The 10,539-nt window shown below is 43.2% G+C and overlaps 1 protein-coding gene across 1 annotated transcript; it reads right to left on the bottom strand.

The window, feature by feature from the left end:
• Nucleotides 1–2,856: 2,856 nt before the first annotated feature.
• PSMB1 (proteasome 20S subunit beta 1) lies at nt 2,857–9,720 on the bottom strand. The gene is made up of 6 exons (XM_063390540.1): nt 9,553–9,720; nt 8,242–8,349; nt 6,708–6,789; nt 6,155–6,284; nt 4,503–4,609; nt 2,857–3,127 (listed from the first exon to the last, which is right to left on the bottom strand). Exons 1-6 carry the CDS (start codon nt 9,660–9,662, stop codon nt 2,942–2,944), a joined length of 723 nt encoding a protein of 240 aa, XP_063246610.1. The 5' UTR covers nt 9,663–9,720; the 3' UTR covers nt 2,857–2,941.
• Between the last annotated feature and the right edge of the window lie 819 nt (nt 9,721–10,539).

Below are 10,539 nucleotides of genomic sequence, written 5' to 3'. Positions count from 1 at the left end.
TTTACAAACCTAGTTTTTAAGGCTGCTTGTGACCTTGTACAGTCCCTTACACAAGCAAGAGTACGCAGCCATTTGAGATCAAAACAAAGCCTCCCATCTCCTCACCAAGCAGTCCCACAAAGCGCGTTACAGAGGGTCCCTGGGAAGCATGGATGGCGATTTCCACCCGCCCCGCGGGGAATTGTGCCGACACCCGCCACAGCAAGCGGCTATCGCCACCTTAGGGCGGCCCCTGGTACTGCTGCAGGTGGAGTGGAGCTGCCTGCTCCTGCTCTTGTTGGACACCCTTAGGGCTAAAAGTGCTCGCTCCAAGGTTATTCCAATCCTGCAACGCCCCCCTCTATCGAAAGATACACACAGCATGTTTCAAATTAATAAAAGGTTTTCAAGAGGAACATTTTTGCTCTCCCTTTCTCTTACATAAAAGTGTATTAAAGACGTCTATTCCCCATCCAAGCAGATCTGCCAAACCCAGCCCTTTGCTTCTAGCACCCCTAAGTGGCACTGTTACAATTGTTTTGCCTAGCTGCACCTCTGTAGCCTGCCTAGACAGTTCTGTAAACATGTAAGGCTCAAAATGCTTCATAAACTGTTAATTTGCATTGCAGACACAGTGCTGGATGAATACTAAGCTGATTTACACATGGGAAGTGCAGGCATGGAACTAAGGAGAGCTGCAGTCAGGGCCTTCCCACCTTTCACCCTGAGGTGATGACAATCTTCACAAAGCTAGGGAACATGGTGGATTAAAAAAAAAAAAACACCCTTCATCCATAACACACCCAAAATATACATGTGACATTTGGGATGTTTTGATACTAATAAGCAAGTAACTTCTAGCTGAGCAGCCTGTGAATACTAACACATTTTGTACTCACACACCTCCTGTCACTCCTGCAGCTCCTCACTCAGTGCACAAGCAGTGACGGCATCAGGGCAGGGCATAACTGGAAAGCTAAAAATGTGGAAAACAAACCTCCCATCTCTCCGGTTCCAAACCCACCACAAAGGGAGTGAACACAGTGATGCATTCTTTGGTGAAAGAAACTTGGTATTTGCAGTCCAATGGGCCTGTGAAAAAGCTTCCCTTCCCTGCTTGTTCTTCAGCCAGATGTACTCTGCAGGGAAATCTGAAAAGGAGACAAAATCCCACATCGGTGCAAGTGCACGACCAGGATGGCACTGACACAGTGTCAGGGAAACAGGTACCTGCTCTTGTACCTCTTCTGAGACTGCAAATGACACCTGAAAATTCTAATCACCTTGTGTTTCTCCTGAAAGAACTTACAGAGGCAAGCCTAGCCACATCAAACTGAAGTCAGTAATTCCCAAAACCTGTCAACATGCATTTATTTTGGATGTAAAACCTACCCTTAAATGTAAGAACAGCCAAATTTACCAAAACTTTTGAGTTAAATCACTGCAACTCTCCTACATGTCTGGCATCCTGCAAGAACATTAAATTGGGTCATGTAGGAATTAGATAGTTTCCCTTGTTTGTTGCTCTTCACTGTTTAGATCTTATATATTGCAAACAGACCTGTCCCAAAGGCTGACATGTCAATTTATTACCCTCTCCTGCTTTTCTTTGCAACTGAAATACTATTTAGTTTCAGTAGATTTCAACTTTGTGTAAAGCTCTAACAGCCTATTGTGAAACGCTTGAGCAATTCAACATAAATCTGGTATCAAAGAGTTTAAGGTGCTTTAACTTTATTTTACAGATCTCACAGAGCAAGAATCCTTACCTGGCCCAACACTGGCACCCAGTGGTCAAGTGCCTTCAAAAACACTGAGAGAAAGTTGGTGGAGTTCCTGAGCACAGCCCGAGTCTGTTTAAAAGCACTAGTTGCTGGATTACTGAGGTTCAAAATGCTAAACCCACTACCTAAACTGTCCAGGAAGCCTGAGACTGGTGAAGATCAGCCAGAGCTAGGAATAAAGCACTGCACCCAAAACGCTGCACTGAATTCAGCCAGCCACATCCAAACAGAAGACAGTGCTCCAGGAGGTCAAGCATGTCAGCAAAATTGTTCATTTAAGGAACTAGTATGCCACCTGAAGCAATGAGATATTTCATATGTCCTTTTTTAAAGAGCTACAGACTGTGAAAGAACTCTTGGACAAAAGAAAATTATCTTGCCCTTGATGATGCAACTCTGTTTTTCTAAAGGTCCTAATACTGAAGCCAGTTTCCAGGAGTGTGATACAGCACATCAAACAAACCACATTTGATGTAATTTCCCAAGAAACAAAAGCAGCAGTAGGGCTAACAAAGGACCCAGGCATTAAAAGGCACTCAGGAATCTCCATTCTAAGTTATTTTCCATCAGTAGCCACAAGGGGACAATGCTTCAAATTCTGGGCATTAACCAAACAGAAACATACAGAGCTGAGCCCAGATGCAGAGTCCAGGACTAAACTCTGAAAGACTCCACTTAACATTCGTCCCTCTACCACAGTGACACTGGTTCCAGATGACACAGTCTTTGCAGGTAAGTACACAAAGTCAAATGTCAGGACAGCACATCAAAGAAATAAAGGAGCAGACAGGGAAAGCAAGCTATGGAGTGCAGAGAAGGCAGCATGAACAGAGCAAACGCTTTATTTGCTGAACCAAGGCTGAACTGAAAGAATTATCAGAATAGTCTGGGAACCTAAATTTAATACTCCCCCATACTGCAGCATAAGGGATAGTGAGAAGGGGATTAAACTTGCATTAGAATTAGACTGATCAATAGATTGAGAAGAAGGAAACTAACCTGTAACTTTTAGCTGCTTCCTTACCACAAACTGCTCTGGTTTCTAAAAAATACAATTTCTTACAAAGAAATAACATAATCAGCACCACAGCAGTTGGACTTATGGAAGAAATTTAATAAGACAAATGTCTTCATAACACAGGTAAATTGTACATAACAGGTAACTTGCATGAACTGAATTAGTCTTTTCGTAACTGGATAGTTTGCTCTTTAATTCCATCTTTTGTGACAATGCAAATCTTTAGTGCATCCCCGGTGTACACATCTCTCTCAGCAGCAGAAATGAAGACATCCTTAACCAGCTGCAAAGCCTTTTCCAGGGTCAGAGGTACATGTTCCACATTTTGCATGTTCTTGAAGCCAATCTAAGAAAATATGGAAATGCATTTTATCCATCTATGAAAACTGTTCCAGTCCCTGCACTAGAATGAACAGATTTAGATGAATTGGAAAGAAGAAATGGCTTGTCTATTTTAAAAACTCCAAGCTGAAAAAGTACTCCTCCACACAGTTTATAGTTGAGAGCTTTGCCAATACTCATACTCCTAAAAAATTAACGAGAAGCAGATCCAACATGGAGCCTGCATAGCTCCTCCTGCTCCTTCAGCATGTACAAGATCACAATGAACATCTGGATCCGATCTAATTCTTCACAAACTTCTCACAAAGGTTGGTAGTACCAGAACTGCACATGAGCCCCTTTTTCCTCTGATGACTTGCAGTTAGGAACATATCTTAAAAGCAAATATCCCCAAAGATACCTAGATTTCAAAATTAAGTCTATACTGGAGCATATCCGGTCCTCCTAAATAGTGTAAGTTAGCTCAGAAGTGTAAGTGTCAACTTAAGACAGGTAAAGGAGGAGAGTCTCATGTTTGGCCTGAAACCCATAAGCAATAAAAAATTACTTATGACAACTTGGTTTTTGCAGAACACATTCCCTTCAGTTAATAAAATAAAATTAAAAAAAAAAAAAAAAAAGGGAAACATTCTATTCCTTTCTCATCTGGTAAGAGTCAAGGAAGCTTACTACTTTTCTAAGCACAAAAGTTGTGTTAACATCAGGTTCAAGTGATTAAATACCAACACCAACGTTAAAAAATTAAAATGAGTAAAACATGCTTTGGTATTTCTCCCATTCAATCATTAACAGCTTCAACTAAATATAAAAATATTCTTCAAGTATTTCAGACAGATTTAGCTGAGTAAGTTTCCAGCAGTTTTATGTAAAAACACTTGTACTGAAAAATGGTATTTAAGTTGTACAAAACCGAACACTTAAACAAGGGTATGTTAAATCATAAAATGTATGTACTCATTCTATCTTCTTAAATTGGTATTATTTCATACTAAATAACAGGCTAATTTATGTTATCAGCCAAAGCCAGAAAAACCCCAAGTAAAAACTCCCAAAACCCAGAAAAAACCCTCCAAACAACTTCTAGGATAAACATAACTCGCCAATTAAAACATTTCTGTCTTTTAAAGAGGCACTGCACTATTAATAATGTATTAAAAACCTGAACAGATCTCAAAGGAAAACTTTGATTTCTCCTGAGAAAGTAAAGCCACATAATTTACAAATGTATGTGTTACCAGATCCTACCTGGATAATAGATTTAAAACTTATCTCAAAAGTAATATTCTCCAGAAGCAAAGCTACATTAATTTGACCGCCACAAATGTTTACTGAGATAAGGAAAAAAACAAACCAAAACAAAAGCCAACAAGTTATTTTACCTGGTTATCCAGCAAAGGCTGCAACATGGCACTTGCTGATCCACCTGCTTTGTAAGAATCTCTCTCATAGGAGCCCACTGGATCAAAGCTATAAACAGCTCCCTTCCCTGAAAAGAAAAATTACTATGTAATCATAATTCAGAAAGATGCTCAGTACTGACAAGCATTTTCAACAAAACCAGCTCTCTGGATAAGCAGTGTCTGGAACACTGCAGATCCCAGTAAACCTTTACCAACAACACTGAGTATGTTCAGATGATGCTTTTTACAGAAGACTCGCTGTGGCTGTGGCCTGCTACAATATCCAAGGTTATCCTCTTTAAGCCACAAGCATGCTTCAACAGATGTTTTCTACAGTACTTACCACTGAAAAAGTGCTGATGCAGAATAATAAGAGCAGGAAAATGTGCTAAAGTGTAGTGCTGCACAAAGAGCCCCAGGGGTTCCAAGGCTAACGCAAACAAGCAGCTCAGACATGGTTCCTGAAGGATACATCTCTTGAATTACCTCCAGAAAGCTTGCTTGGGTGCCTCTGCACAGCACTCCCAGAAGCAGGGATGATGCTCTGGTCCTTGCACACTACTCTCTGAAGCCAGACCAGGTGGTGCAAAGTTCACTGGCTGGCACCAACATCAGAGACACAGACACACTGGAGCTCTGAAGCACCAGGGACAGACACAGCAGTCCCAATGCAGCGGCTGGCCACGCCCAGCCCTTCTCTTTAGGCAGGCTGCACCCCACTCAATTCACCGGCCAGTGCCCCTGGCAGCAGAGCACGGGGCTGAACAGCCCTGAGAAAGCCAGCCAAACCAGAAATCAATCTTGCTGCACCCAAATTCAGTCCATGCAAGCAAACCTGCACTCTGACTCTTATCAGCTGCTACAGCACCCTTATAATCCAAGACTTACCACTACGCAGGGCAGACTAATCCCCTGCCAGATCCCACAAAGCACAGACATGTCTTAGCAAGACTGGGAAAGCAGTATAATTTAATGGGAAAAACAAACTGGGGAATAGCTAAAATTATCCAAACAAGACCACCTCTGAGCTCCTTTACAAAGCCAGAGAACACAGTATTCAGCAACTCAATCAAATAAATCACTGGACAGGGGCCCAGTAAGTTCTGGAAGGGCTGTACATTAAACTACAGCTTCTGTGTAGAAGTCATGATTTTTCACTAGAGGCTAGTTAACATTTAGAAATAACTTTGTAGAAACCTGTCTCTGGAGTAAGTCTCCATATTAAATAGTGTTTACCACACTCACAGGTCGGACTGAAACATATACAACTTTAGTGGGGACATCTGCTTTAAAGACGCAATTAAGAAATCCAGCCAAACAGTAGTAAAATGTTCCAGTCTAAAGTATGAATTATTTCACTTTGGAGATTTTATTTGTAATCAAATAATTATAACAGAGCTTTTAGACTTTCAGACCTTCAGAAATGAAAAATCAAGTGAATAACAAAAACTAGGAAACAAGCCCGATACATAATATGTCCTTGATCTGTGTAAGTACCATAATGCCTAAAGGCTGGTGTTAGGAATGCAAACTTTGTTATTCAATCAGTACACCTGAGATGTAAAGGAATAGCAATCCACCCACAGAAATGCAGCCCCCTTTTCTTTCTTTTGTCCTGTTTCAAGTCTTACCTTCTTCATCAAGTCCACCAATTATATTGTAAACATAGTAGGGAAAGAAACGTCGAGAATACAGGATTGTAGACAGCATTGCTGCAATAGCCCCTGTAGTCATGGTCTTGTTGTTGGAATGCTTGTACATCTGCCAAGAGGAAAGTCAAAACTAAAGCTGAGATTCAATCAGAATTACATTTTCTGTAACCTCACTACAGAAGAATGTAATGCTAAGCAAAATTATTAACCAGCTCAATTAGCGAAAATCGGCTGGTCTGAGAGGTAAAGCCTTTACACAGCTGAAGATGAACATATCTTCAAAGTTGTGTAATTGACAGGTGTTGCCTCATTAATCATATCCTCTCCAGCTCTTCCATTCTATAAATTTGTAGTGCCACACTTAATAAGAACACAGCACCAATTTTCCCTGCCAGATCTTTCACTAGCAAAACAGTTATGATACAAACACTTGAAAAAAACCAGCAAAAGTTGTATTTAAAACATCAAATTATCGATCTCAAATATAATATTAAGAATCTCAGTTTTTAAATACAGTAAGACACATAGTTACCTTTAATCTGGCTTCAATAATTTTAGTAAGGGTAAGGCAGTCCCCGTGGAAACCAGTGCATCCAATGACCGTTTGTTCTGTTCTGAAAAACGTAAAATTTTGTTGCGATTTTAGACTTAGCATGAACTAAGTAATTTATTTCTTACACAGTAAGTTGTTATGAAAACACCAAATGTCTTTTCAGTTTTTCTAGTGCTGCCAAAAACATTTGTCTAAAATGTAGTAACAGATGTGTGATGTACAAAAGGCACCTGCAACCCACATCTTGGAGAGGACTCAATAAACACAGGACCATGCAGATGTCTTTCTTCAACTCACTTCCTTCTTCAGCTGTCAGTAGAACTGACAAAAAGAAATTCTCCATTTCTTCATGCCCCCTGACTCCAGCTGTAGCAATTCAGTCCTGCTAGAGATCTGTTGTTTCACACTGGGGAGCCACAGATCCTACCACTCAGTCCAATTTTTACTCCTTCAGACCAGAGGGCTGCATTAAGTTTGTACAGTGGTTACCTGACATTTATGGTTTTGGTGGCTTCTGTGTCAGCACAAACAGAAGTTATCTGCCTGCAGATGCACTACGGCAGCTTAGCTCTCTGCTCAGTCTTGAAATGTTCTATTAACCCTAACCACGGAATCACACACTTGAAATTTTAATTCTAGGAAGCAGAAAAGAGTCTAGAAACATCAACTCACACAGACCAACGCAAAGCAGTCATTCAGAAAACATCTTAAAATCTTCTCTCAGCCTGTCACTAGAATGACACAAAGCCGCCATGTGCAGTATGTATACTGTACCACACTAATCTCCATCTGGACAGCATCAGAGTCAAACATCTAGTAGTAACAAGTTAGCGAGGAGAAACTGAAGTCATTTTGATTTCATGTCATCAATTTAGAAAAAGAAACAATAGCCCAGAAGAAAAAAAAAATGTTTACCTAGTTGATGACAGCCTACAAGGCAAGCACCTGCTGCAGTAAAATGAACATAAATAATGTGGCTGTAAACCAAGGAGATGCTACCTAGGTGAGTCAAATTAAGCATAAAATGGGCATAGAAAGTTCCGTTATGGAACTACTGATAGCTTTACCTCTCCTAAAACAAACACCTCTCTAAAGTGTCAGGTAATTAACTAGAGAGATATAGCGCAACTGGCAGCAGTGAGCACACTGGTGTACGACCACCAGATCTCCTGATGAAGCAGAATGACTTATCATAGGATTAATTTTTGCAATTAAGTTAAAAATTCTTCCAATTATCCTGCCAAAAAAAACCAAAAAACAACACGTTAAGGTTTGTATCATACTAAAAATGTTCTATTCTCACTTAACTTCAAGAGCATGAAACAAGAAATCTGGCTGTATTTACAACATCACATCGCATCTTGCATTACAGAAAAGGTCACCACAACTCCAAAATCTACTTTGTTAATGTTCTTTTCCTTCTAACAATTCTGCTTAAAGCAGGAGGCAGGTGACATGGTCAGCAATACAAAAGATTTTTCATCTTTTTCAATCTTTGCAGATCTGTACTTACAGCTTGTAGCATTTTGGACTGTCTCGGGAGTGAATTGAATAGCCTTCACTCAGACGCGTGTCAGAGGCAACGATACTGAAGTCTTCTCCAGCAATTGCCAGCACGGTCCTTAAAAAAAGAATATCGATAAATCACGACCTTCAGCACAAGTATTTTCTTAGGCAACATAGAAACAAATGAGATAGTAATTCTTCATCCAGACTCCACGTTTTGTCAAGAGTTTTATATTCCTTGCTATGTTTCCCACTATGCACATCCCTACTTAACACCGAAGGAAGAAGACCCTAGACAGACTGAAGAAAATATATGCATGTGACGCATGTGACCCTCTACTCTTGATTTAAACTGTACAGAAACTTGGTAAAACAGAGACTCTACACCAGGCAAGAACCAGATTCAAAGGACAAGGTATTTTATTTTATATGCCTGATAATGGCTCATCCTTCTAAAACAAGCAAAGCACTGAGCAACAGTATCACTACACTTAAATAAACGTCACTTTTAAAATCTGGTGTTATTATTTCCTAACAATTAGTTTTGTGATCACCACAGGTGTACTACCACTAAGTAACAAAGAGTTGCCCTTTAAAAAGCAGTAGTCATCATGAGAAAAAAACCCTACCTGGCCAGATCATGCCACCAACTCAGGTGTGTAAAACATCACTTGCCTTTAACAGTTACAGCAAGGTAGCATTCAACCCAGTGATATGTTTACTAGCAACACATTGCTCGGTGAAGAGCAATGGACATAAACTATGGAAGAACTTCACATTGAGGGTGGCACAGCAAGTGGAACAGGCTACCCAGGGGGCTCGCGGAGTCTCCCTCTCTGAAGACATTCAAAACCCACCAGGACGCGTTCTGGTGTCACCTGCTCGAGGTGGCCCTGCCTGGGCAGGGCGCTTGGACTGGATGGTCTCCAGAACTCCCGTCCAGCCCTAACAACTCTGTGATTCTGTAATAGGACCATTACCTGGGTTTGCTAAGCCACTATAAAGAAACAACCTGCGGGGAACCAAAGATGTGTACTGTAAGACCAGTCGAAGTTTACAGAGCCCCAATACTCCAAAAGCCACACGAACAAGCAAGAACACCCTGAAAGGCTGCAAGGCCTCAAGGCAAGCCCGAGCCCAGCTCCTCCTTGAGCCGCCGCTCTCTCCCTACAAAGAGGAGACCGTGAGGGGAGATAAACCCGCGCTGAGCACCGAGGAGAGGCAGAGCAAGGCGCGGCAGCCCCAGCCCCGGCGCCGCTCTCCCCCGTGCCCCGGGCCGAGGGTGCCCCGGCCCGCCCGGGGCCCGCCCGGCGCTCACCCTCCGTTGAAGGTGTACGGCGAGAAGCGGTGCTGCTGCACGGGCGCCTCCAGCCCGTAGCCCGCCTCGGGCCGGGAGGGCCCGTGTCCGTATGCCGCGGTGGACAGCATCGCAGCACCCCACCGCTGCTGTCTCACGGCGAAATGGCGGCACCGGAGGCGGAAGCGGAGCCGCTGTGGGAGGGCAGCGCCGCCTCCTCTCGGCTGCTCCGCCGGGCGCCGAGCGCCGTGGGCTGGCGGGAGGGCGGCGGGGCCGCTGAGGAGCGGAGCCGGGCCCCGCCTGCCCAAGGTGTGTGCCCGCTGCTGTCCAAGCGCTGCCCTGTCACCTGCGTGCCCGCTCTGGAAACACGCAGGCTGTGGTAAAGCCGTCACACACCCCTCGTGTTCGGGCGGGTGGGCAGCAGGGTGGCTCCGGCTCTGTAGGGGAGAGCGCCTTTGGAACCATGTGACGAGCCAGAGTCGACAATCATAGAATCATCGGGTGGCTGGAGTTGGAAGGGACCTTAAGGATCATCTAATCCTGTCACGGGCAGGGACACCTTTCACTAGACCAAGTTACTCAGAGCTCCATCCTGCTTGGCCTTGAACACTTCCAGGCATGGGCATCCACAACTTCCCTGGGCAGCCTGTGCCAATATCGCACCACCCTCACAGCAAAGAACTTCCTCCTAATATGTAATCTAAACTTGTCTAATCTAGTCTGTCTTTCAGTTTGAGGCCATTCCTTCTTGTCCTGTCCACACATGCTCTTGTGAAAAATCCCTCTCCACCTTTCTAGTAGGTCACCCTGAAGCCTTCTCTTACGCAGGCTAAATAATCAAAATTATCTTAGCCTTTCTCCATACAAGAAGTGCTTCATCCCTCTAAGAAGCTTGGTGGGCCTCCTCTGGATTTGCTCCAACAGGTCCAGGTCTTTCTTGAGCTGGACACAGTACTCCAGATGGGGTCTCACCACGTCTTCGAGGCGTGCTGTGGGGTGTGGTGCCAG

This window comes from Prinia subflava, chromosome 2 (assembly GCF_021018805.1).
Source record: "Prinia subflava isolate CZ2003 ecotype Zambia chromosome 2, Cam_Psub_1.2, whole genome shotgun sequence".
NCBI lineage: Eukaryota > Metazoa > Chordata > Aves > Passeriformes > Cisticolidae > Prinia > Prinia subflava.
This window is presented reverse-complemented; position numbering and strand designations above follow the sequence as displayed.

Bases quoted from the DNA above. Each gene is read 5' to 3' on its own strand.
- PSMB1 (XM_063390540.1), bottom strand. From the start codon at position 9,662: ATGCTGTCCACCGCGGCATACGGACACGGGCCCTCCCGGCCCGAGGCG. The intron at 4,610-6,154 runs GTAAGACTTGAA...TTTTCTTTTCAG, and splicing joins TGGTGGACTTGATGAAGAAG to GGAAGGGAGCTGTTTATAGC. The intron at 3,128-4,502 runs GTAAAATAACTT...ATATTTTCTTAG, and splicing joins AGCCTTTGCTGGATAACCAG to ATTGGCTTCAAGAACATGCA.